This window comes from Stegostoma tigrinum, chromosome 49 (genome assembly GCF_030684315.1).
Source record: "Stegostoma tigrinum isolate sSteTig4 chromosome 49, sSteTig4.hap1, whole genome shotgun sequence".
Classification (NCBI taxonomy): Eukaryota; Metazoa; Chordata; class Chondrichthyes; order Orectolobiformes; family Stegostomatidae; genus Stegostoma; species Stegostoma tigrinum.
The window spans coordinates 1,068,464-1,096,191 of NC_081402.1; the positions used below are offsets into that span (position 1 = coordinate 1,068,464).

Sequence of the window (27,728 nt, forward strand, 5' to 3'; positions counted from 1 at the left end):
ACCGATACCTATATTAACATACAGTTTCACACTGACACAGACTGTGACACTAATACCGACACCAATATTAACATACAGTTTCACACTGACAGAGACTGTGACACTAATACCGACACCAATATTAACATACAGTTTCACACTGACAGAGACTTTGACGCTAATACCGATACCAATATTAACATACAGTTTCACACTGACAGAGACTGTGACACTAATACTGATACCAATATTAACACACAGTTTCACACTGACAGAGACTGTGACACTAATACCGACACCAATATTAACATACAGTTTCACACTGACAGAGACTGTGACACTAATACCGATACCAATATTAACACACAGTTTCACACTGACAGAGACTGTGACACTAATACCGACACCAATATTAACACACAGTTTCACACTGACAGAGACTGTGACACTAATACCGACACCAATATTAACATACAGTTTCACACTGACAGAGGCTGTGACACTAATACCGATACCAATATTTACATACAGTTTCACACTGACAGAGACTGTGACACTAACACCGATACCTATATTAACATACAGTTTCACACTGACAGAGACAGTGACACTAATACCGATACCAATATTAACACACAGTTTGGCACTGACAGAGACACTGACACTAATACCGACACCAATATTAACATACAGTTTCGCACTGACAGAGACTGTGACACTAATACCGATACCAATATTAACATACAGTTTCACACTGACAGAGACTGTGACACTAATACCGACACCAATATTAACACACAGTTTCACACTGACAGAGACTGTGACACTAATACTGACATCAATATGAACATACAGTTTCACACTGACAACGACTGTGACACTCATACCGATACCAATATTAACATACAGTTTCACACTGACAGAGACTGTGACACTAATACCGACACCAATATTAACATACAGTTTCACACTGACAGAGACTGTGACACTAATACCGATACCAATATTAACATACAGTTTCACACTGACAGAGACTGTGACACTAATACCGATACCGATATTAACATACAGTTTCACACTGACAGAGACTGTGACACTAATACCGATACCAATAGTAACACACAGTTTCACACTGACACAGACAGTGACACTAATACCGATACCAATATTAACATACAGTTTCACACTGACAGAGACTGTGTCACTAATACCGATACCAATATTAACATACAGTTTCACACTGACACAGACACTGACACTAATACCGATACCAATATTAACATACAGTTTCACACTGACAGAGACTGTGACACTAATACCGATACCAATATTAACATACAGTTTCACACTGACAGAGACTGTGACACTAATACCGATACCAATATTAACATACAGTTTCACACTGACAGAGACTGTGACACTAATACCGATACCAATATTAACACACAGTTTCACACTGACAGAGACAGTGACACTAATACCGATACCAATATTAACATACAGTTTCACACTGACAGAGACTGTGACACTAATACCGATACCAATATTAACACACAGTTTCACACTGACAGAGACACTGACACTAATACCGATACCAATATTAACATACAGTTTCACACTGACAGAGACTGTGACACTAATACCGATACCAATATTAACACACAGTTTCACACTGTCAGAGACAGTGACACTAATACCGATACCAATATTACCATACAGTTTCACACTGACAGAGACTGTGACACTAATACCGATACCAATATTAACACACAGTTTCACACTGACAGAGACTGTGACACTAATACCGATACCAATATTAACATACAGTTTCACACTGACAGAGACTGTGACACTAATACCGATACCAATATTAACATACAGTTTCACACTGACAGAGACTGTGACACTAATACCGACACCAATATTAACACACAGTTTCACACTGACAGAGACTGTGACACTAATACCGACACTAATATTAACGTACAATTTGACACTGACAGAGACAGTGACACTGATAGCAACACCTATATTAACAGACAGTTTGACACTGTCAGAGACTGTGACACTCATACCAATACAAATATTAACTGCCAGTTTGACTCTGACAGAGACTGTGACCCTAATACCGACACCAATATTAACACACAGTTTCACACTGACAGAGACTGTTACACTAATATTTACACCAATATTAGCATATAGTTTGACACTGACAGAGACTGTGACACTAATACCAATACAAATATTTACAGCCAGTTTGACACTGACAGAGACAGTGACACTAATACCGATACCAATATTAACGTACAGTTTCACTCTGACAGAGACTGTGACACTAATACCGATACCTATATTAACATACAGTTTCACACTGACAGAGACTGTGACACTAATACCGACACCAATATTAACATACAGTTTCACACTGACAGAGACTGTGACACTAATACCGACACCAATATTAACACACAGTTTCACACTGACAGAGACTGTGACACTAATACCGATACCAATATTTACACACAGTTTCACACTGACAGAGACTGTGACACTAATACCGATACCAATATTAACACACAGTTTCACACTGACAGAGACTGTGACACTAATACCGATACCAATATTAACATACATTTGACACTGACAGTGACAGTGACACTAATACTGAGACCAATATTAACGTACAGTTTGACACTGACAGTGACAGTGACAGTAATACTGACACAAATATTAACATACAGTTTGACACTGACATAGACAGTGACACTAATGCCGACACCAATATTAGCATATGGTTTGACACTGACAGAGACAGCGACACTAATTCCAACACCAATATTAACATTCAGTTTGACACTGACACAATGAGAGATGTTGTCAATAATAGAAACAATCACCCCAACGCGGGCAATGATCCTAACACAGCCCTTGCTCCTCACAGAAACTCTGACCCTGACAGTGACAGTGACCCTCACAGAAACTCAGACACTGTCAGAGACAGTCACTCAAATAAATATTCTGATACTGACAGAGTCGCTGACAATAATAGAGACACTAACACTGATAGAGATTCTGTACCTTATAGAGACACTGGCCATGATTGAGACACTGACATGATGCAGAACCTGCGATTTTTGGAGATATTATCACTAACACACACCCGGACTCTAACAGATGCACTGACATTTTTAGATACATCGACACTGATAGCGATTCTGTCTCTGATATAGACCCTGACACTAACAGGCTCACTGGCACTCACACAGACGCTAAAACGAGTAAAGGAGTAAAAGATAAATTGCTGGAAAAGCTCAGCATGTCCAGCCGCATCTGATGAGAGAAATCAGAGACATAAATATGGACACTAACATAAATGGAGAGCTTGACCCAGACAGAGCCATTGATACTAATACAGACCCTGATACTAACAGGCAGACTGACACTGACAAGAAGGGAGATGCTAACAATAACAGAAATCATCTCACTGATACAGACACTGACTCGAATACAGACCCTTCTGTAATATAGACTCTGACACTAAGGGAGATTCAGTTAGTAATAGATAAACACAGCAACAAAGGCTCTGACTCTAGTTTAGGCACTGACACTAACTGAGGATCTGTTGATGAGACTTTCAGCTTTGGGCATTTTTCTTTCCTTTTGATCTGGATGGTTTTCTATCCTTTTGGCCCTGTTTCTTTAATTTCATTACTTGTTTTCGCAATGGTGCTGAAAAATGTTGACTCTGGAAACTTTTCGCTATAATCCTGAATGCCTACACTTGAGTACAAGTGGCAATAAAATCTAATTCTAATCCCAAAATGCAAATAAGACACTGCCACGAGCGCACACTCAAACGCTTGTACATGCTTTGACTTTAATAGAGATCTCTGAGGCTGACAGTGACTCTGACTTCAACAGTGATTCTGACTCCAGTCCAAACACTGACTCTAAGAAACACAGTGTCATTGCTATAAACACTGACTCCAATACAGGCACTGATACTATCACAGTCTCGAACACTAATAAAGACTCTGAAACTAACAGAGACTAATGGAGATGCTGATGCTCATGCAGACTCTGTTACTAATACAGACCTTGACACTGATCCAGACCCTGATACTGATGGAGACACTGATACCAGCAGAGAACCTGTCACTGATACTGATCCTGGCACTTATGGAGAGCCTGTCACTGATACTGATCCTGGCACTTATAGAGAACCTGTCACTGATACTGATCCTGGCACTTATAGAGAAACTGTCACTGATACAGAGGCTGAGTCTAATAGAGACACTGACTCTAACAGAAACTCTGACAATCAGAGAAACTGATCTTTCCACAGAAACTCTTGAATTTGCATTGAAGGCACTTTGTCAATACATGAGAGTATCCAAGCCAACCAGCACCATCATCAGTGTGATGTGTCTCTGATGTACTGGGCAATGCTAGGTGTGTTATTCCTGAGTGTGAAATCTCTCACAGCAGAGTAGAGCAGAGTCTGAAGAGGAAGCAGGTGAACTGTAAATCTCACTGCATCGCACACTGTCAGATCTCTTGCAGAGAGTCCGGTAAGATGCTGGCTATTAACAGCGAGAGCAGGCTGTGAGGGGATTCACTCACAGTGTGTGGGCTCCATTGTGGGGTCCTGCTTTTCTATTCCTGGTTCAGGTCTCTGCAATTGGAGCGGTCTCGAATATTGGCAGGGCGTTGCACACCAGGGAAGGGGAAGGACAAACTGGTAGTCAGTATCAGGTGGGATTTAAAGCAGGTGAGGGGCAGGAACCTGGACAAAAAGAAGGACAACTTTTGAAAACAAGGAATTGATGTTTAGAAAGCAAAGAGAGAGGGACAGATGGATAGACAGAGAGGGAGAGTGAAAGACAATTGGACAGCAGAGTCCAAAGTCTCACAGTTTGGAGATGAGTTTTGTTCAAATTATCCTGCTGAAGACAGAGAGAAAGTTAACAAGTAGGAGCCTCACATCAGTCTGTGTTATCCAGATGATCTGGGGTTGAGCGTAAGGCCAGGGAGATGGTGGATCTCATGGACTTCTTGTCATGGACACAGGTAGCTGGTGGTATGACGTTACAGATGGTCACTCTGTCTGTAAATGTCCAAGTCAGAGAGAGGGGGAACGAGAGAGAGAGAGAAAGCGATGGAGGGGGAAATAGCCCACTATTTAGAAGTCGCAGTGAGAGAGGGAGGAAGAGTAAGTGCTCTTGGTTCTCAGTCTTACTGTAGGTGTCTCAGTAAGAAAGAGAGCGCGAGAGACGGGGGAAGGGAAACAGAGAAAAAGACAGAGACAGAGAGTTCTGTCTCTAGCTGTCTCAGTGAGAGAGAGCGAGGCTTTGTTCTGTGTATAAAGTATCCAACTTATAAATAGAGAGGGAGCTCACTCTGTAGATTTTCCAGAGAGAGAGAAAGGTGACCGTTTTGTCTGTAGGTTTCACAGTGCAGGATGGAATTTGGGCTCATCCACTCTCACTTGACCCTCAATAATCTATTGTCCCCCATTCCCTTCCTTAAAAAATCCCATCCTACCCCTCTCCTTTCAACTCTCTTCAGTAATAATTCTGTGTTTCCATTTCCAGACTCTCCCACAGTGAGATGAGGGCCCTCTTGCTGATTCTCGCCATTCTGAGTAAGTTCCTTGCCCTGAGTTTAATTACACCGCGCCAACCCCCCACTTTATTTGAATCCCACCCTGCAGCACCACCACTTGTGGTGACACTCATTCACAGGATAGGATATCAGGGGATGGTACTATCAAACAGAATCCCTTGCTGCACAGTTTGAATCCAAAACAGGAGCAGTGAATGGCACTCTGAGTGACACTCCTCAGAGAGGCGTCACTATCTTCTACTTTGATTCCAGCACTCTCTGATTTCCAACCCTTCCCCCATTGTTACCGTTTCTACCAGTCGACGCTGCACAGACCCCTCCTGATTTTGAAAACCTCAACCCACTCTCTTCTCTCCCTCCTGCTCCCAAAACCAAACAGCCCCACCTTCTGTTCCCCAAGTCCTTCATCACCCTGCTCTGTTCAGGTGGGTTGAGGTTGGTCGGAGTTTACAGTGAGTCTTAGCAGCAGTGTAAATAAACATGGTGCTTTAATACATCGATATTAAGTGTCTTCATGATATTCAGTCACAGGCAGTGCACTCGCTGACCCGTGTTCGAATCACAAAGTCCTGGACCAGCCTTGGTGGAGCAGCGATTGTTGTGACAATGAATGTTTCCAAACCGATGGGAATCTTCAACAGGGATGGTACAGGTTTAAAGGGTAACATGACTTCACTGTAGTGGAATCAATAACCAGAAGGGTTGGAGAGATGGTAGTACTGTCACTGAAACTGTAATCCTGGGAATTTGATTAATGCTCAGAGAGAGCTACTTGGACCTAAAATCGATCAAGCAGTCATGAATATTAAAGTATTTTCCCCTCAATGGTTACCATGAAACTATCAACTCTCACAAAAAAAAAATCACCAGTCCTTTCAGGAAGGATTTGTGTATCAACAGAAACATAGGGCATAAATGGTACAGTGACTCTGTTCAAACTGATGTATAAACTTATTAATGACACTTTTAGAAAGCTGTGCATTTCTGCTCTACTTATCCCGCTATTAATCACACTCAGAGCGCTTCACTGTATTCTAGACTTCATACATCTTACTTAAGGTGAACTCATAGCACTGTGTTCCATCCTGGCATCCAAACCTCTCAGATAATCACACTCAAAACATTGCGTTCTGTTCTTCTGTCCATATGCTTGGAAACATCTGAGGAGACCAGGACACAGACTGGTCACTTCCTGTTGTCCTACATTCTCCAGAAACTAGGGAACTGCAACAGAGATAGAGAGAGAGAGGACAAATGTATAATGGAGAGAGTGGAGTGAGTGAGTGTGAGAGAAAGAGAGAGAGAGAGACACAGACCGAGCACAGCACTGGGATCTCCCGACCAGTCCCATTCTATTCATTAGGGGATTAATGTGATCAGCTCAGGAGATGACACTGTGATTGCTGTTTCAGTTCCTGCAGATGGAAGATTCCAGAAAGACTTGTCCCGCAGAACTGCTGTTCCACACACAAAACATTCTGGCTAAATGGTAATTCCAGATTTTTGAAAAAATCAGTTTTACAAAGCATTGACCATATCAGGTAAACCCTTCAACATGGATAACCCTCATTGCAGGATCCCATCCTACCATGAGTGAGGGGATCGTCAAAAGGACTGTATGTTTTAACTGGAAGGGGAATCACTGCTACACGAGAAAAGAGATCAAGGTCCGAAACTGCACCTGTTACTTTGTGTACAAGTTGAAACCGCATTCACTATGGAAGGCTGCATGTTGCAAAGGTCAGTAACTGACCATAAATTACTGAAACACGGCACTCTGCCGTGGTATTTATCACAATCAAAGCCGACACAGTGAGAACATCACTTGCCTGAGGAGAAGGTGTGTCTTCTGGTGTAATGGAGGGAGAAAGTCAAGGAACAGAGAGAGAGAGAGACTGAGGGGGAGTGAGATGTAGTGACAGAGGGGATTGGAATCTAGTGACTGAGAGGAGTGGGTGTGGGGACTGAGAGGAGTGAGTGCAGAGAATGACAGGGATTGGTGTGGGAACTGACAGTAGTGTGTGTAGGGGCTTAGAAGAGCGGGTGTGGAGACGGAAAGGGGTTGGTGTGGAGTATGACAAGGGTGGGTGTGGGGACTGACAGGAGTGGGTGTAGGGATTTCGACGAGTGTGTGTGGAGACTGAGAAGAGTGGGTGTGGGGACTGAGAGGAGTGGGTGTAGGGACTGAGAGGAGTGCGTGTGGGCTGAGCAGAGTGGGTATGGAGACTGAGAGAGGAGTGGGTGAGGAGACTGAGAGGAGTGGGTGTGAGAACAGTGCATGTGGACTGAGTGGAGTGAGTGTGGGGTCTGAGGGGAGTGGGTGTGGGGACTGAGGGGAGTGGGTGCAGAGAATGAGAGGAGTTGGTGTGGGAACTGACAGTAGTGTATGTGGGGACTTAGAGGAGTGGGTGTGGAGACTGAGAGAAGTGGGAGTGAGGACTGAGGGGAGTGGGTGCAAAGAACGAGAGGAGTGGGTGTAGAGAATGAGAGGAGTGGGTGTGGGAACTGACAGAAGTGTGTGTGGAGACTGAGAGAAGTGTGAGTGAGGACTGAGAGGACTGGGTGCAGAGACTGAGAGGAGTGGGTGCGGAGACAGAGAGGGGTTGGTGTCAGGACTGACAGTAGTGGGTGTGGGGACTCAGATGAGTGGGTGTGTAGGCTGAGAGAAGTGGGTGAGGACTGAGAAAAGTGGGCATGTAGACTGAGAGAAGTGGGTGAAGACTGAGAGGAGTGGGTGTGGGGAATGAGAGGATTGGGTGAGGAGACTGAGAGGAGTTGGTGTGGGCTGAGCAGAGTGGGTGTGGGGACTGAGAGAAGTAGGTTTGGCATCTGAGAGGAGTGGGTGTGAGCTGAGCAGAGTGGATGTGGGAACTGAGAGGAGTGGGTGTGGTGACGGAGAGTTAGGTAAGTGTGCAGACAGAGAGGAGTGGATGTGGTTGAGCAGAGTGGGTGTGGAGACTGAGAGGAGTGGGTGAGGAGACTGAGAGGAGTGGATGTGAGAACTGAGAGGAGTGGGTGTGGCTTCTCAGAGGAGTGTGTGAGGAGACGGACAGGACCGTGTGAGCGGTCTGACAGTAGTGGGTGTAGGGACTTGGAGGAGTTGGTGTGGGGCCTGAGAGGAGTGGGTTTGGGGCTGATATGCAGTGCAAGTGCGGTGAGCAGAGTGGGCGTGAAGACTGAGAGAATTGGGTGAGGACTGAGAGGAGTGGGTGTGGAGACTGAGAAGAGTGGGTGAGGAGACAGAGGAGTGGGTGTGGGCTGAGCAGAGTGGGTGTGGGGAGTGAACTGAGTGGGTGTGGAGAGTGAGAAGTGGGTGTGGAGACAGAGGGGAGTGGGTGTGCATACTGAGGGGAGCGTGTGTGAATTCTGAGAGGAGACGCTGACGAGACTGAGAGTAGTGGGTGTGGGGCCTGAGAGGATAAGGTGTGGAGAATGAGAGGTGTAGGTGTGAGAACTGAGAGGAGAGGGTATGGTGTCTCGGAGGAGTGGGTGAGGAGACGGAGAGGAGTGGGTGAGGATACTGAGAGGAGTGGGTGTGGGCTGAGCAGAGTGGGTGTGAGGACGGAGAGGAGTGGGTGTAGCGTGGAGAGGAGTTGGTGTGGGGACTGGGAGGAGTGGGTGTGGAGAATGAAAATGGGTTGCTGTGGCAACGAGAGGAGTGGGTGTGTGGACTGAGACGAGTGGCTGTGGGTGCTGAGAGATGTGGGAGTGGGGACTGAGAGGAGTGGGTGTAGGGATTGAGAGGAGTGAGTGTGGGTTCTGAGAGGATTGGGAGCGGGGAATGAGGAATGTAGATATAAGAACTGAGAGGATTGGGTGTGGGGACTAAGAGGACCCTGTGTGGGGACTGAGAAGAGCTGGCGAGGGGACTGAGAGGAGTGGGCATAGGGACTGAGAGGAGTGGGCATGGGGACTGAGCTGAGTGGGTGTGGATACTGAGAGGAGACGGTGAGGAGACTGAGAGGATTGGGTGTAGGGACTGCGAGGAGAGGGTGCTGAGAATGAGATGGGTTGGTGTGGAGAAGGAGAGGTGTTGGTGTGGGGACTGACAGTAGTGGGTGTGGGGACTGAAAGGAGTGGGTGTGTAGCCTGAGAGAAGTGGGTGAGGACTGAGAGGAGTGGCTGTGGGAAATAAGAGGAGTGGGTGAGGAGACTGAGAGGAGTGGGTGTGGGCTGAGCAGAGTGGGTGTGGATACTGAGCGGAGTGTGTGTGCGGTCTGAGAGGAGCGGGTGCAGGGACTGAAGGGAGTGAGTATGGGTAATGAGGGGATTGGGTGTGGGGACTGAGGGGATGGGTGTGGGGTCTGAGAGGAGCGGGTGTGGAGACTGAGGATAGCGGGAGTGGACTGAGCACAGTGGGTGTGCAGAATGAGAGGAGAGGGTGTGGACTGAGAGGAGTGGGTGTGGGGACTGAGAGGGGTTAGAGTGGGGACTGAGAGGAGTTAGTGTGAAGACTGAGCGGAGTGTGTGTGGCGTCTAAGAGGAGTGGGTGTGGACTGAGTGGAGTGAATGTGGGGTCTGAGGGTAGTGGGTGTGGAGATTGTGGGGAGTGGGTGTAGAGAATGAGAGGAGTGGGTGTAGAGAATGAGAGGAGTGGGTGTGGGAACTGACAGAAGTGTGTGTGGAGACTGAGAGAAGTGTGAGTGAGGACTGAGAGGACTGGGTGCAGAGACTGAGTGGAGTGGGTGCGGAGACAGAGAGGGGTTGGTGTCAGGGCTGACAGTAGTGGGTGTGGGGACTCAGATAAGTGGGTGTGTAGGCTGAGAGAAGTGGGTGAGGACTGAGAGAAGTGGGTGTGTAGACTGAGAGAAGTGGGTGAGGACTGAGGAGTGGGTGTGGAGACTGAGAAGAGTGGGTGAGGAGACTGAGAGGAGTAGGTGTGGAGACTGAGGAGACTGGGTGTGGGCTGAGCAGAGTGGGTGTGGATACTGAGAGGAGACGGTGAGGAGACTGAGAGGAGTGGGTGCAGAGACTGTGGAGACTGGGTGTGGGCTGAACAAAGTGGGAGTGCATACTGAGAGGAGACGGTGAGTAGACTGAGAGGAGTGGATGTGGGGACTGAGAGGAGATAATGTGGGGACTGAGAGGAGTGGGTGAGGAGACTGAGAGGAGTGGGTGAGGAGACTGAGAGGAGTGGGTGAGGTTACTGAGAAGAGTGGATGTGGGCTGAGCAGACTGGGCATGGGGACTGAGAGGAGTGGGTGTGGTTTCTGAGAGGAGTGGGTGTGGTGACAAAGAGGAGTGGGTGTGGTGACTGAGGTGTGGGTGTGGGGACTGAGATGGGTGTGTGTGGGGATTTACAGTAGTGGGTGTTGGGACTGAGAGGATTGGGTGTGCGGATTGAGGAATGTAGATATGGGAACTGGAAGGAATGGGTGTGGGGACGAAGAGGAGCTGGTTTGGGGACTGAGAGGAGTGGGCATGGGAACTGAGAGGAGTGGGCATGGGGACTAAGCAGAATGGATGTGGGGGCTGAAATGAGTGGGTGTGTAGGCTGAGAGAAGTTGGTGAGGACTGAGGGGAGTGGGTGTGTGGAATGAAAGGAGTGGGTGTGGGGAATGAGAGGATTGGGTGAGGAGACTGAGAGGAGTGTGTAAGGAGACTGAGAGGAGTGGGTGTGGATACTGAGAGGAGAGGGTTTCGGCTGAGCAGAGAGGGTGTGGAGACTGAGAGGAGTGGGTGAGGAGACCGAGAGGAGTGGGTGTGGGAACTGAGAGGATTGGGTGTGCGGATTGAGAAATGTAGATATGGGAACTGGGAGGATTGGGTGTGGGGACGAAGAGGAGCTGGTTTGGGGACTGAGAGGAGTGGGCATGAGGACTGAGAGGAGTGGGCATGGGGACTAAGCAGAATGGGTGTGGGTGTGGGTGTGGGGACTGAGAGGAGTGAGTGTGGAGACTGAGAGGAGTGGGTGTGGGCTGAGCAGAGTGGGTGTGGGGACTGAATGGAGTGGGTGCGTGGATTGAGGGAAGTGTGTGTGGGGTCTGAGAGAAGCGGGTGTGGGGAATGAGGGGAGTGTGTATGGGGACTGAGAGGCGTGTGTATGGGGACTGAGAGGAGTGTGTGGGGAATGTTGGGAACGGGTGTGGGGACTGAGGTGGGTATGTGTGGGGACTGACAGTGGTGGGTGTTGGGATTGAGAGGAGTGGGTGTGGTGCTGAGAGGAGTTCGTGAGGGGACTGGGAGGAGTGTGGGTGGAGAATGAAAATGGGTTGGTGTGGGGAATGAGAGGAGTGGGTGTGCGGACTGAGAGGAGTGGGTGTGGGGGCTGAGAGGTGTGGGAGTGGTGATTGAGAGGAGTGGGTGTGAGCACTGAGAGGTGTGGGAGTGGTGATTGAGAGGAGTGGGTGTGGGGGCTGAGAGGTGTTGGAGTGGTGATTGAGAGGAGTGGGTGTGGGGACTGAGAGGATTGGGAGTGGGGAATGAGGAATGTAGATATAGGAACTGAGAGGAGTCAGTGTGGGGACTGAGAGGAGTGGGCATGGGGACTGAGCAGATTGGGTGTGGATACTGAGAGGAGACGGTGAGGAGACTGAGACGAGTGGGTGTGGGGACTGAGAGGAGAGGATGTGGGGACTGAGAGGAGTGGGTGTGGGGACTGAGAGGAGAGGGTGCGGAGAATGTGATGGGTTGGTGTGGAGAAGGAGAGGGGTTGGTGTGCGGACTGATAGTAGTGGGTGTGGGGACTAAAAGGAGTGGGTTTGTAGGCTGATAGAAGTGGGTGATGACTGAGAGGAGTGGGTGTGTAGACTGAGAGAAGTGTGTGAGGACTGAGAGGAGTGGGTGAAGGAAATGAGAGGAGTGGGTGAGGAGAGTGAAAGGAGTTGGGGTGGGCTGAGCAGAGTGGGTGTGGATACTGATCGGAGTGTGTGTGTGGTCTGAGAGGAGCGGGTGTAGGGACTGAGAGGAGTGAGTATGGGTACTGAGGGGAGTGGGTGTGGGGACTGAGGGGAAGGGTGTGGGGTCTGAGTGGAGTGGGTGTGGGGCCTGAGAGGAGCGGGTGTGGATACTGAGGAGTGTGGGTGTGGGCTGAGGGGAGCGAGTATGGGTACTGAGGGGAGTGGGTGTTGGAACAGAGGCGAAGGGTGTGGGGTCTGAGAGGAGAGGGTGTGGACTGAGAGGAGTGGGTGTGGGGACTGAGAAGGGTCAGTGTGGGGACTGAGAGGAGTCTGTGTGAAGACTGAGCAGAGTGTGTGTGGCATCTGAGAGGAGCGAATGAAGGGACTGAGGGGAGTGGGTATGGGTACTGGGAGGAGTGGATGTGGGCTGAGCAGAGTGCGTGTGCGGACTAAGAGGATAGGGTGTGGACTGAGCAGAGTGGGTATGGGGGCTAAGAGGATTTAGTGTGAAGACTGAGAGGAAAGGGTTTGGGGACGGAGAGGAGTAGGTGTGGGTACTGAGGGGAGTGGATGTGGAGCCCTGTGGGTGTGGGGATTGAGGGGAGTCAATGTGGAGAATGAGAGGGATTGGTGTGGGGTATGAGAGGAGTGGGCATGGAGACTGAGTAAAGTGGTTGTGGATACTGAGAGGAGTGGGTGTAGGGACTGAGAGGAGTGGATGTGAGAACTGAGAGGAGTGGATGTGGGGAATGAGAGCATTGGCTGAGGAGCCTGAGAGGTGTGGGTGTCGGCTGAGCAGTCTGGGTGTGGAGACTGAGAGGAGTGGGTGAGGAGACTGAGAGGAGTGGGTGAGGAGACTGAGAGGAGTGGGTGTGGGTACTGAGAGGAGAGGGGTGTGGAGAATGAGAGGAGTGGGTGTGAGAACTGAGAGGAGAGGGTGTGGCGTCTCAGAGGAGTTGGTGAGCAGACGTAGACGAATGGATGTGGATACTGAGAGGAGACGGTGAGGAGACTGAAAGGAGTGGTGTGGGGACTGAGAGGAGAGGGTGTGGACTGAGAGGAGTGGGTGTGGGGACTGAGAAGGGTCAGTGTGGGGACTGAGAGGAGTCTGTGTGAAGACTGAGCAGAGTGTGTGTGGCATCTGAGAGGAGCGAATGAAGGGACTGAAGGGAGTGGGTATGGGTACTGGGAGGAGTGGATGTGGGCTGAGCAGAGTACGTGTGCGGACTAAGAGGATAGGGTGTGGACTGAGCAGAGTGGGTATGGGGGCTAAGAGAATTTAGTGTGAAGACTGAGAGGAAAGGGTTTGGGGACGGAGAGGAGTAGGTGTGGGTACTGAGGGGAGTGGATGTGGAGCCCTGTGGGTGTGGGGATTGAGGGGAGTCAATGTGGAGAATGAGAGGGATTGGTGTGGGGTATGAGAGGAGTGGGCATGGAGACTGAGTAAAGTGGTTGTGGATACTGAGAGGAGTGGGTGTAGGGACTGAGAGGAGTGGATGTGAGAACTGAGAGGAGTGGATGTGGGGAATGAGAGCATTGGCTGAGGAGCCTGAGAGGTGTGGGTGTCGGCTGAGCAGTCTGGGTGTGGAGACTGAGAGGAGTGGGTGAGGAGACTGAGAGGAGTGGGTGAGGAGACTGAGAGGAGTGGGTGTGGGTACTGAGAGGAGAGGGGTGTGGCGTCTCAGAGGAGTGGGTGAGCAGACGTAGACGAATGGATGTGGATACTGAGAGGAGACGGTGAGGAGACTGAAAGGAGTGGTGTGGGGACTGAGAGGAGAGGGTGTGGAGAATGAGAGGAGTGGGTGTGAGAACTGAGAGGATAGCGTGTGGCGTCTCAGAGGAGTGGGTGAGCAGACTGAGAGGAGTGGGTGTGGAGATGGAGAGGTGTGGGTGTGGGGACTGATAAGAGTGGGTGCAGAGAATGTGAGGAGTGGGAGTGGGGAATGAGAAATATAGATATAGGAACTGAGAGGAGTGCTTGTGGGGACTAAGAGGAGCTGGTGTGGGGACTGAAAAGAGCTAGTGTGGGGACTGAGAGGAGTGTGCATGGGGACTGAGAGGGGTGGGCATGGGGATTGAGCGGAGTGGGTTTGGATATTGAGAGGACACAGTGAGGAGAAAGACTGGAGTAGGTGTGGGGACTATGAGGAGAGGATTTGGGGACTGAGAGGAGAGGGTGTGGGGACAGAGTAGTGGGTGTGGATAATGAGATGGGTTGGTGTGGAAGAGGAGACGGGTTCGTGTGGGGACTGAGAGGAGTGGGTGTGTAGGTTGAGAGAAGTGAGTGAGGACTGAGAGGAGTGGGTGTGGGGACTGAGAGGTGTGGGTGTGGAGACTGAGAGGAGTGGGATGAAGTGACAGAAGAGGATTTGACATAGTGACTGAAGGGGTATCTAGTGACTGAAGGGGTGTAGGACATAGTGACTGAGGGGGAGTGCGATGTAGTGACTGAGGGGAAGTAGGGTGTAGAAACTGAGGGAGTGGGGGACGTAATGATGGAGGGGGAATGGGAGTGGTGATTGAGGGGTAGTGGGATGTAGTCAGGAAGGGGGAGTGGGATCTAGTGACTGAAGGGGAGTGGGATGTAGTGACTGAAGGGGAGTGGGATGCGGTGAATATGAGGGAGTGGGAAGTCGTGACTGTGGGAGAGTGGGATGTGATAACTGAAGGGGAGTGGGATGCGGTGAATATGAGGCAGTGGGATGTCGTGACTGAGGGGGAGTGAGGTAAAGTGATTCAGAGGGAGTGGGATGTGGTGACTGAAGGGGAGTGTGACAGAGTGACTGAAGGGGCATGTGATGTCATGACTGAGGTCGAGTGTGATAAAGTGATTGAGGGGGAGTGGGATGTAGTGACTGTGGGGGAGTGGGATATGGTGTCTGAATGGGAGTGGGATGTAATGACTGAAGGGTATTGGGATGTAGCGACTAAGGGGAGTGGGACGCAGTGACTGAGAAGGAGTAGGATTTGGTGACTGAGGGGGCAAGAGATGCAGTGACAGGGGAGTGGGATGTAGACAGAAGGGGAGTGGGATGTCGTGACGGATGGGAATTGGGAAGTAGAGACTGAGTGGGAGTGGGATGCGGTGACTGAGGGGTTGTGGGAAGAAGTGATTGAAGGGGAGTGGGATGTGGGACGAAGGGGGAGTGGGATCTGACGATTGAGGGGAAGTGGGATGTTGTCAGGAAGGGGGAGTGGGATCTAATGACTGAAGGGGAGTGGGATGTAGGGACGGAGGGGGAGGGGTAGCAGTGGCTCAGGGAGAGTGGGATGTGGGGATTGATGGGGAGTCAGGTGTAGTGACTGAGGGGAAGTGGGATGCAGTGAATATGAGGGAGTGGGATGTGGTGACTGAAGGGGAGTGTGACATTGTGATTGAAGCGGCATGGGAAGTCGTGAGTGAGGTCGAGTGTGATACAGCGATTGAGCGGGAGTGGGATGTAGTGACTGAATGGGAGTAGGATGCAGCGACTGAATGGGAGTGTGATGTAGTGACTGACCGGGATGGGGAAGTAGTGACTGGTGATGAGTGGGATGCAGTGACTGAGGGGGAGTGGAATGAGGTGACCAGGGCAGAAGTGGGATGTAGTGACTCAGAGGAGTGGGATGTAGTGACTGAGGGAGAGCGTGATGACGTGACTGAATGGTAGTGGGAAGTGGTCACGGAGGGGCATTGGGAAGTAATGATCTAGGGGGTGTGTGTTATGGTGAAGATGAGGGAGTGGGATATGGTGACTGAGGAAAGTGGGATGTAGTGACAGAGGAGGATTGGGATGCAGTGATTCAGAGGGAGTGGTATGTGGAGGCTGAGGCAGAGTGGGATGAAGTGATTGAAGGGGGCGTCTGATGTATTGAATTGGGGGCGTGGAATGTAATGACTGAGGGAGATTAGGATATACTGACTGAAGGGGAGTGGGATGTGGTGACTGAGGGGGAGTGGGATGTGGTGACTGATGGGGACTGGGATGGGGTGACTGAGACTGAGTGGGATGTTGTGACAGAAGGGGAGTGTGACATAGTGAAGGGGCATGGGACTGAGGGAGATTGTATGAAGTTACTGAAGGGGAGTGGGATGTAGTGATTGACGGAGCTTGGGGGAGAGTGATTGAAGTGGAGTGGGATGTATTGACTGGAGGGGAGTAGGAAGTAGTGATTGAAGGGGAGTGGGATGAGGGACGGAGGGTGAGTGGGATGTAGTGACTGAGGGGGAGTGAAATGAAGAGACTGAAAGGGCATGGGATGTAGTGATTGACGGAGCATGGGATATAGTGATTGATGGGGAGTGGGATGTATTGACATGAAGTGAGTAGGATGCAGTGACTGAGGGGGAGTGGAATGAAGAGACTGAAGGGGCATGGGATGTAGTGATTGACGGAGCATGGGATATAGTGATTGATGGGGAGTGGGATGTATTGACATGAAGGGAGTAGGATGCAGTGACTGAGGGGGAGTGGGATGAGGGACCGAGGGGGCATGGGATGTAGTGACAGAAGAGGATTGTGACATAGTGACTGAAGGGGCATGGAATGTCTTGTCAGATGTCGAGTGCGATATAGTGATTGAGGGGCGAGTGGGATGTTGTGAATGTGGGGTAGTTGGATGCAGTGACTGAACAGCATTGGGACGTAGTGATTGAAGGGAAGTGGGATGTATTGACTCAGGGGGAGATGGATGCAGTGACTGATGGGGAGTGGGATGTGGTGACTGAGTGGGACTGGGATGTGGTGACTGAGGGGGAGTGGAATGTGGTAACTGATGGGGAGTGGGATGTGGTGACTGAGACACAGTTGGATGTTGTGTCAGAAGGGGAGAGTGACATAGTGACTGAAGGGGCATGGGATATCTTGAATGAGGGGGAGTGGGATGGAGTGACTGAGGGGGAGTGGTATGTAGTGATTGAAGGGACGTCGGATGTAGTGACTTACGGGGTATCAGATGAACTGACTAATGGTGAGTGTGATGTGATGAATGTGGGAGAGTGGGATGCAGTGACTGTGAGGGAATTGGATGTAGTGACTGAGGGGGAATGAGATGTAGTGACTGAGGGGAGTGGAATGAACTGACAGAAGGTGAGTGGGGTGTAGTGATTGACTGAGCGTGGGAAGTAGTGATTGAAAGTGAGTGGGATATGATGATTGGAGGGGAGTAGGATGTAGTGATTGAAGGGGAGAGCGATGACGGACCGAGGTGGAGTGGGATGTAGTGACTGAAGGGGAGTGGAACGAAGTGACTCAAGGGGAGTGGGAAGTAGTGATTGACGGAACGTGGGATATAGTGATTGAAGTGGAGTGGGATGTATTGACAGGACGGGAGTAGGATGTAGTGACTGAAGAGGAGTGGGATGAGGGACAGAGTGGCAGTGGGATGTAGTGACTGAGGGGGAGTGGAATGAAGCGGCTGAAGGGGAGTGGAATGTAGTGATAGGAGAGCAGGATGGAGTGACTGAAGGGGAGTAGGATGCGGGGAATATGATGGAGTGGGATGTGGTCACAGAGGGGAAGTGGGAGGTAGAGACTGAGGGAAAGTGGGATGTAGTCACTGAGGGGGTGTGGGATGTCATCAATGAGTGTGATTGGAATGCAGTCACTGAGAGGGAGTCTGATGTAATGATGGAGGGGCAGTGGGATGTAGTGACTGAGGGTGAGTGCGATGTATTGACTGCGGGGCAGTGGAATGAAGTAACTGAAGGGGAGCAGGATGTAGTGATTGATGGAGCATGGGATGTAGTGACCGAAGGGAAGGGGGTTGAGGTGACCGACGGGGAGTGGGATGAGTGATTGAAGTGGCATGTCATGACTGAAGGGGAGTGGGATGTAGTGGCTAATGTGGAGTGAGATTAGGGGAGGAGGTGGATTGGGATGCAGTGACTGATGGGGAGTGGGATGCTGTGAATATGAGGGAGTGAGATGTGGTCACAGAGGGGAAGTGGGAAGTAGAGCCTGAGGGGCAGTGGGATGTAGTCACTGATGGGGTGTGGGATGTCATGAATGAGGGGGATTGAAATGCGGTGACTGGGAGGGAGTCTGATGTAATGATGGAGAGGGAGTGGGATGTAGTGACTGAGGAGGCGTGCGATGTATTGACTGAGGTGGAGTGGAATGAAGTGACGGAAGGGGAGCAGGATGTAGTGATTGATGGAGCGTGGGATGAAGTGACTGAAGGGAGTGGGTTGAGGTGACTGATGGGGAGTGGGATGAGTGATTGAAGGAGTGGGATGTATTGACTGGAGGAGAGTGGGATGCGGTGGCTGAGGGGGGCAGTGGGATGTAGTGACAGGAGGGATGCAGTGACTGAACGGGATTGGGATGTAGTGATTGAAGGGGAGTGGGATGTATTGACTGAGGTGGAGTTTGATGCAGTGACTGAGGGGTAGTGGGATGTAATGACTGAGGGGAGTGGAATGAAGTGACTGAAGGGGAGCAGGATGTAGTGATTGATGGAGCATGGGACGTAGTTATTGAAGGGGAGTGGGATGTGTGGACTGGAGGGGAGTGGGATGCCGTGACTGAAGGGGAGAGGGATGAGGAATGGAGGTGTAGTGGGATGTACTGACAGAATCGGAGTCTGTCATTGTGACTGAAGGGGCATGGAATGTCTTGACTGAGGTTGAGTGTGATATAGTGATTAAGGGCGCGTGGGATGGAGTGACTGAGGGAGAGATGCATGCAGTGACTGAGGGGGAGTTCGATGTAGTGACTGAAGGGAGTGGAATGAGGTGACTGAAGGCTAGTAGGATGGAGTGATTGACGGAGCGTGGGATGTTGTGATTGAATGGGAGTGGGATGTATTGACAGGACCGGAGTAGGATGCAGTGCCTGAAGAGGAGTGGGATGAGGGACGGAGGGGGAGTGGGAAGTATTGACTGACGTGGAGTGAACAAAGTGCCTGAAGTGGAGTGGGATGTAGTGATTGATGGAGCATGGGATATAGTGATTGAAGGGGAGTGGGTTGTATTGACAGGATGGAAGTAGGATGCAGTTACTGAAGAGGAGTGGGATGAGGGATGGAGGGGGATTGGGATGTAGCGACAGAAGAGGAATGTGACATAGTGGCTGAAGGGGCATGGGATGTCTTGTCAGAGTTTGAGTGTGACATAGTGATTGAGCGTAAGTAGATATACTGACTGTGGAGGAGTGGGATGCAGTGAGTGAATGGGATTGGGATGTGTTGAATGATGGGGAGTGGGATGTGGTGTCTGAGGGGGCATGGGATGTGGTGACTGAGGGTCCGTGGGATGTTGTGTCAGAAGGGGAGTGTGACATAGTGACTGCAGGGGCATGGGATGTCTTGACTGAGGTGGAGTGGGATGTTGTGACTGAGGGGGAGTGGGGTGTTGTGACTGAGGGGGAGTGGGATGTAGTGATTGAAGGGACGTCAGATGTAGTGACTGAGGGGGTGTGGGATTAACTGACGAAAGGGACTGTGATGTGGTGAATGTGGGAGAGTGGGATGCAGTGACCGTGAGGGAATGGGATGTAGTGACTGACATGGAGTGGGATGTAGTGACTGAGGAGTGTGGGATGTCGTGATTGACGGAGTGCGGGAAGTAGTGATTGAAGAGGAGTCGGTGGTGTTGACTGGAGGGGAGAAGGATGTAGTGACTGAAGGTGAGAGGGTTGATGGATGGAGGTGGAGTGGGATGTAGTGATTGAAGGGGAGTGGAACGAAGTGACTGAAGGGGAGTGGGATGTAGTGATTGACGGAGCATGGGATATAGTGATGGAAGTGGCGTGAGATGTAATGACAGGAGGGGAGTAGGATGTAGTGACTGAGGGAGATTGCATGAAGTGACTGAAGGGGAGTGGGTTGTAGTGATTGACAGAGCGTCAGGTATAGTGATTCAAGTGGAGTGGGATGTATTGACTGACGGGGAGTAGGAAGTAGTGATTGAAGGGGAGTGGGATGAGGGACGGAGGGGGAGTGGGGTGTAGTGACTGAGGGAGAGTGAAATGAAGAGACTGAATTGGAGTTGGATGTAGTGATTGACGGAGCGTGGGATATAGTGATTGAAGGGGAGTTGGATGTATTGACATGATGGGAGTAGGATGTAGTGACTGAAGGGGAGTGGAATGAGGGACGGAGGGGGAGTGGGATGTAGTGACAGAAGAGGAGTGTGACATAGTGACTGAAGGGGCAAGGGATGTCTTGTCAGAGGTCGAACGCGATAAAGTGATTGCGGGGCGAGTGGGTTGTGCATGTGGGGAGTTGGATGCAGTCACAGAACAGCATTGGGACGTAGTGATTGAAGGGAAGTGGGATGTATTGACTGAGGGGGAGATGGATGCAGTGACTGATGGGGAGTGGGATGTGGTGACTGAGTGGTACTGGGATGTGGAGGCTGAGGGGGAGTGGAATGTGGTAACTGATGGGGAGTGGGATGTGGTGACTGAGATGCAGTGGATGTTGTGTCAGAAGGGGAGTGTGACATAGTGACTGAGGGGCATGGGATGTGACTGAGAGGGAGTGGTATGTAGTGATTGAAGAGAAGTTGGATGTCGTGACTGAGGGGGCATGGGATGAACTGACTATTGGGGAGTGTGATGTGATGAATGTGGGAGAGTGGGATGCAGTGACTGTGAGGGAATGCGATATAGTGACTGAGGGGGAGTGAGATGCAATGACTGAGGGGAGTGGAATGAACTGACTGAAGGTGAGTGGGATGTAGTGATTAAAGGGGAGTGGGATCTATTGACTGAGGGGGAGTTCGATACAGTGACTGAGGGGGAGTGGGATGTAGTGATTGACGGAGCATGGGATGTAGTTATTGAAGGGGAGTGGGATGTGTGGACTGGAGGGGAGTGGGATGCCATGACTGAAGGGGAGAGGGATGAGGGATGGAGGTGTAGTGGGATGCACTGACAGAATCGGAGTGTGTCATAGTGACTGAAGGGGCATGGAATGTCTTGAGTGAGGTCGAGTGTGATATAGTGATTGAGGGCGAGTGGGATGGAGTGACTAAGAGGGAGATGTATGCAGTGACTGAGGGGGAGTTCGATGTCGTGACTGAAGGGAGTGGAATGACGTGACTGAAGGCTAGTAGGATGCATTGATTGACGGAGCGTGGGATATTGTGATTGAAGGGGAGTGGGATGTATTGACAGGACGGGAGTAGGATGCAGTGACTGAAGAGGAGTGGGATGAGGGAAGGAGGGGGTGTGGGATGTATTTACTGAAGTGGAGTGGAACGAAGTGCCTGAAGTGGAGTGGGATGTAGTGATTGACAGAGCATAGGATATAGTGATTGAAGGGGAGTGGGATATATTGACAAGACGGGAGTAGGATGCAGTGACTGAAGAGGAGTGGGGTGAGGGACGGAGGGGGATTGGGATGTAGCGACAGAAGAGGAGTGTGACATAGTGACTGAAGGGGCATGGGATGTCTTGTCAGAGTTTGAGTGTGACATAGTGATTGAGCGGAAGTGGATGCACTGACTGTGGAGGAGTGGGATGCAGTGACTTAATGGGATTACGATGTGTAGAATGGTGGGGAATGGGATGTGGTGACTGACGGGGAGTGAGATGTGGTGACTCAGGGGGATTGGAATGTTGTGACTGAGTAGGAGTGGGTTGTGGTAACTGAGGGGGCGTGGGATGTGGTGACTGTGACGGAGTTGGATGTTGTGTCAGAAGGGGAGTGTGACATAGTGACTGAAGGGGCATGGGATGTCTTGACTGAGAGGGAGTGGGGTGTTGTGACTGAGGGGGAGTGGGTTGTTGTGACTGAGGGGAGTGGGGTGTTGTGACTGAGGGGGAGTAGGATATTGTGGCTGAGGGGGAGTGGGATGTTGTGACTGAGGGGGAGTGGGTTGTTGTGACTGAGGGGGAGTGGGTTGTTGTGACTGAGGGGGAGTGGGATGTTGTGACTGAGGGGGAGTGGGATGTTGTGACTGAGGGGGAGTAGGATATTGTGACTGAGGGGGAGTGGGGTGTTGTGACTGAGGGGGAGTGGGGTGTTGTGACTGAGGGGGAGTGGGATGTTGTGACTGAGGGGGAGTGGGATGTTGTGACTGAGGGGGAGTGGGGTGTTGTGACTGAGGGGGAGTGGGATGTGGTGACTGAGGGGGAGTAGGTTGTTGTGACTGAGGGGGAGTGGGGTGTTGTGACTGAGGGGGAGTGGGGTGTTGTGACTGAGGGGGAGTGGGATGTTGTGACTGAGGGGGAGTGGGATGTTGTGACTGAGGGGGAGTGGGATGTTGTGACTGAGGGGGAGTGGGATGTTGTGACTGAGGGGGAGTGGGGTGTTGTGACTGAGGGGGAGTGGGATGTTGTGGCTGAGGGGGAGTGGGATGTTGTGACTGAGGGGGAGTGGGTTGTTGTGACTGAGGGGGAGTGGGTTGTTGTGACTGAGGGGGAGTGGGATGTTGTGGCTGAGGGGGAGTGGGTTGTTGTGACTGAGGGGGAGTGGGATGTTGTGGCTGAGGGGGAGTGGGGTGTTGTGACTGAGGGGGAGTGGGTTGTTGTGACTGAGGGGGAGTGGGATGTTGTGGCTGAGGGGGAGTGGGTTGTTGTGACTGAGGGGAGTAGGATGTTGTGACTGAGGGGGAGTGGGATGTTGTGACTGAGGGGGAGTGGGATGTTGTGACTGAGGGGGAGTGGGGTGTTGTGACTGAGGGGGAGTGGGGTGTTGTGACTGAGGGGAGTGGGTTGTTGTGACTGAGGGGGAGTGGGGTGTAGTGACTGAGGGGGAGTGGGGTGTTGTGACTGAGGGGGAGTGGGGTGTAGTGACTGAGGGGGAGTGGGGTGTTGTGACTGAGGGGGAGTGGGTTGTTGTGACTGAGGGGGAGTGGGGTGTTGTGACTGAGGGGGAGTGGGATGTTGTGACTGAGGGGGAGTGGGATGTTGTGACTGAGGGGGAGTGGGTTGTTGTGACTGAGGGGGAGTGGGATGTTGTGACTGAGGGGGAGTGGGATGTTGTGACTGAGGGGGAGTGGGGTGTTGTGACTGAGGGGGAGTAGGATATTGTGACTGAGGGGGAGTGGGTTGTTGTGACTGAGGGGGAGTAGGATATTGTGACTGAGGGGGAGTGGGATGTTGTGACTGAGGGGGAGTGGGATGTTGTGACTGAGGGGGAGTGGGATGTTGTGACTGAGGGGGAGTGGGGTGTTGTGACTGAGGGGGAGTAGGATATTGTGACTGAGGGGGAGTGGGGTGTTGTGACTGAGGGGGAGTGGGGTGTTGTGACTGAGGGGGAGTAGGATATTGTGACTGAGGGGGAGTGGGATGTTGTGACTGAGGGGGAGTAGGATATTGTGACTGAGGGGGAGTGGGGTGTTGTGACTGAGGGGGAGTGGGATGTAGTGATTGAAGGGACGTCAGATGTAGTGACTGAGGGGGAGTGGGATTAACTGATGAAAGGGACTGTGATGTGGTGAATGTGGGAGAGTGGGATGCAGTGACCGTGAGGGAATGGGATGTAGTGACTGACATGGAGTGGGATGTAGTGACTGAGGAGTGTGGGATGTCGTGATTGACGGAGTGCGGGAAGTAGTGATTGAAGAGGAGTCGGTGGTGTTGACTGGAGGGGAGAAGGATGTAGTGACTGAAGGTGAGAGGGTTGATGGATGGAGGTGGAGTGGGATGTAGTGATTGAAGGGGAGTGGAACGAAGTGACTGAAGGGGAGTGGGATGTAGTGATTGACGGAGCATGGGATATAGTGATGGAAGTGGCGTGAGATGTATTGACAGGAGGGGAGTAGGATGTAGTGACTGAGGGAGATTGCATGAAGTGACTGAAGGGGAGTGGGTTGTAGTGATTGACAGAGCGTCAGGTATAGTGATTCAAGTGAAGTGGGATGTATTGACTGACGGGGAGCAGGAAGTAGTGATTGAAGGGGAGTGGGATGAGGGACGGAGGGGGAGTGGGGTGTAGTGACTGAGGGAGAGTGAAATGAAGAGACTGAAGTGGAGTTGTATGTAGTGATTGACGGAGCGTGGGATATAGTGATTGAAGGGGAGTTGGATGTATTGACATGATGGGAGTAGGATGTAGTGACTGAAGGGGAGTGGAATGAGGGACGGAGGGGGAGTGGGATGTAGTGACAGAAGAGGAGTGTGACATAGTGACTGAAGGGGCAAGGGATGTCTTGTCAGAGGTCGAACGCGATAAAGTGATTGCGGGGCGAGTGGGTTGTGCATGTGGGGAGTTGGATGCAGTCACAGAACAGCATTGGGACGTAGTGATTGAAGGGAAGTGGGATGTATTGACTGAGGGGGAGATGGATGCAGTGACTGATGGGGAGTGGGATGTGGTGACTGAGATGCAGTGGATGTTGTGTCAGAAGGGGAGTGTGACATAGTGACTGAGGGGCATGGGATGTGACTGAGAGGGAGTGGTATGTAGTGATTGAAGAGAAGTTGGATGTAGTAACTGAGGGGGCATGGGATGAACTGACTATTGGGGAGTGTGATGTGATGAATGTGGGAGAGTGGGATGCAGTGACTGTGAGGGAATGCGATATAGTGACTGAGGGGGAGTGAGATGCAATGACTGAGGGGAGTGGAATGAACTGACTGAAGGTGAGTGGGATGTAGTGATTAAAGGGGAGTGGGATGTATTGACTGAGGGGGAGTTCGATACAGTGTCTGAGTGGGAGTGGGATGTAGTGATTGACGGAGCATGGGATGTAGTTATTGAAGGGGAGTGGGATGTGTGGACTGGAGGGGAGTGGGATGCCATGACTGAAGGGGAGAGGGATGAGGGATGGAGGTGTAGTGGGATGCACTGACAGAATCGGAGTGTGTCATAGTGACTGAAGGAGCATGGAATGTCTTGAGTGAGGTCGAAGTGTGATATAGTGATTGAGGGCGAGTGGGATGGAGTGACTAAGAGGGAGATGTATGCAGTGACTGAGGGGGAGTTCGATGTCGTGACTGAAGGGAGTGGAATGACGTGACTGAAGGCTAGTAGGATGCATTGATTGACGGAGCGTGGGATATTGTGATTGAAGGGGAGTGGGATGTATTGACAGGACGGGAGTAGGATGCAGTGACTGAAGAGGAGTGGGGTGAGGGAAGGAGGGGGTGTGGGATGTATTTACTGAAGTGGAGTGGAACGAAGTGCCTGAAGTGGAGTGGGATGTAGTGATTGACAGAGCATAGGATATAGTGATTGAAGGGGAGTGGGATATATTGACAAGACGGGAGTAGGATGCAGTGACTGAAGAGGAGTGGGGTGAGGGACGGAGGGGGATTGGGATGTAGCGACAGAAGAGGAGTGTGACATAGTGACTGAAGGGGCATGGGATGTCTTGTCAGAGTTTGAGTGTGACATAGTGATTGAGCGGAGGTGGATGCACTGACTGTGGAGGAGTGGGATGCAGTGACTTAATGGGATTACGATGTGTAGAATGGTGGGGAATGGGATGTGGTGACTGACGGGGAGTGAGATGTGGTGACTCAGGGGGATTGGAATGTTGTGACTGAGTAGGAGTGGGTTGTGGTAACTGAGGGGGCGTGGGATGTGGTGACTGTGACGGAGTTGGATGTTGTGTCAGAAGGGGAGTGTGACATAGTGACTGAAGGGGCATGGGATGTCTTGACTGAGAGGGAGTGGGTTGTTGTGACTGAGGGGGAGTGGGTTGTTGTGACTGAGGGGGAGTGGGATGTTGTGACTGAGAGGGAGTGGGATGTTGTGACTGAGGGGGAGTGGGATGTTGTGGCTGAGGGGGAGTGGGTTGTTGTGACTGAGGGGGAGTGGGTTGTTGTGACTGAGGGGGAGTGGGATGTTGTGACTGAGGGGGAGTGGGTTGTTGTGACTGAGGGGGAGTGGGGTGTTGTGACTGAGGGGGAGTGGGTTGTTGTGACTGAGGGGGAGTGGGGTGTTGTGACTGAGGGGGAGTGGGATGTTGTGACTGAGGGGGAGTGGGATGTTGTGACTGAGGGGGAGTGGGTTGTTGTGACTGAGGGGGAGTGGGATGTTGTGACTGAGGGGGAGTGGGGTGTTGTGACTGAGGGGGAGTGGGGTGTTGTGACTGAGGGGGAGTGGGATGTTGTGAATGAGGGGGAGTAGGATATTGTGACTGAGGGGGAGTGGGATGTTGTGACTGAGGGGGAGTGGGGTGTTGTGACTGAGGGGAGTGGGGTGTTGTGACTGAGGGGGAGTGGGTTGTTGTGACTGAGGGGGAGTGGGATGTTGTGACTGAGGGGGAGTGGGATGTTGTGACTGAGGGGGAGTGGGGTGTTGTGACTGAGGGGGAGTGGGATATTGTGACTGAGGGGGAGTGGGATGTTGTGACTGAGGGGGAGTGGGGTGTTGTGACTGAGGGGGAGTGGGGTGTTGTGACTGAGGGGGAGTGGGATGTTGTGAATGAGGGGGAGTAGGATATTGTGACTGAGGGGGAGTGGGATGTTGTGACTGAGGGGGAGTGGGATGTTGTGACTGAGGGGGAGTGGGATGTTGTGACTGAGGGGGAGTGGGATGTTGTGACTGAGGGGGAGTGGGGTGTTGTGACTGAGGGGGAGTGGGATGTTGTGACTGAGGGGGAGTGGGTTGTTGTGACTGAGGGGGAGTGGGGTGTTGTGACTGAGGGGGAGTGGGATGTTGTGACTGAGGGGGAGTGGGTTGTTGTGACTGAGGGGGAGTGGGATGTTGTGACTGAGGGGGAGTGGGGTGTTGTGAATGAGGGGGAGTAGGATATTGTGACTGAGGGGGAGTGGGATGTTGTGACTGAGGGGGAGTGGGATGTTGTGACTGAGGGGGAGTGGGATGTTGTGACTGAGGGGGAGTGGGATGTTGTGACTGAGGGGGAGTGGGGTGTTGTGACTGAGGGGGAGTGGGATGTTGTGACTGAGGGGGAGTGGGTTGTTGTGACTGAGGGGGAGTGGGGTGTTGTGACTGAGGGGGAGTGGGATGTTGTGACTGAGGGGAGTGGGATGTTGTGACTGAGGGGGAGTAGGATATTGTGACTGTGGGGGAGTGGGTTGTTGTGACTGAGGGGGAGTGGGATGTTGTGACTGAGGGGGAGTGGGTTGTTGTGACTGAGGGGAGTGGGGTGTTGTGACTGAGGGGGAGTGGGTTGTTGTGGCTGAGGGGGAGTAGGATATTGTGACTGAGGGGGAGTGGGGTGTTGTGACTGAGGGGGAGTGGGATGTTGTGACTGAGGGGGAGTGGGTTGTTGTGACTGAGGGGGAGTGGGATGTTGTGACTGAGGGGAGTGGGGTGTTGTGACTGAGGGGGAGTGGGTTGTTGTGGCTGAGGGGGAGTGGGGTGTTGTGACTGAGGGGGAGTGGGTTGTTGTGACTGAGGGGGAGTGGGATATTGTGACTGAGGGGGAGTGGGTTGTTG

At 51.5% G+C, this 27,728-nt stretch overlaps 1 protein-coding gene across 2 annotated transcripts in view; it reads left to right on the forward strand.

Annotated features, from left to right (window-relative positions):
- The first annotated feature begins 4,476 nt into the window (after positions 1–4,476).
- LOC125450091 (mucin-2-like) overlaps positions 4,477–27,728 on the forward strand; it is a 79,131-nt gene continuing 55,879 nt past the window's right edge. For both annotated transcript variants that reach the window (XM_059643160.1, XM_059643161.1), the window contains exons 1-4: positions 4,477–4,553; positions 5,577–5,626; positions 7,020–7,096; positions 7,183–7,347. In XM_059643160.1, coding sequence (XP_059499143.1) covers positions 7,197–7,347 — 151 coding nt within the window. In that variant the 5' untranslated portion in view covers positions 4,477–4,553; positions 5,577–5,626; positions 7,020–7,096; positions 7,183–7,196. The remainder of the gene's footprint in view (positions 4,554–5,576; positions 5,627–7,019; positions 7,097–7,182; positions 7,348–27,728) is intronic.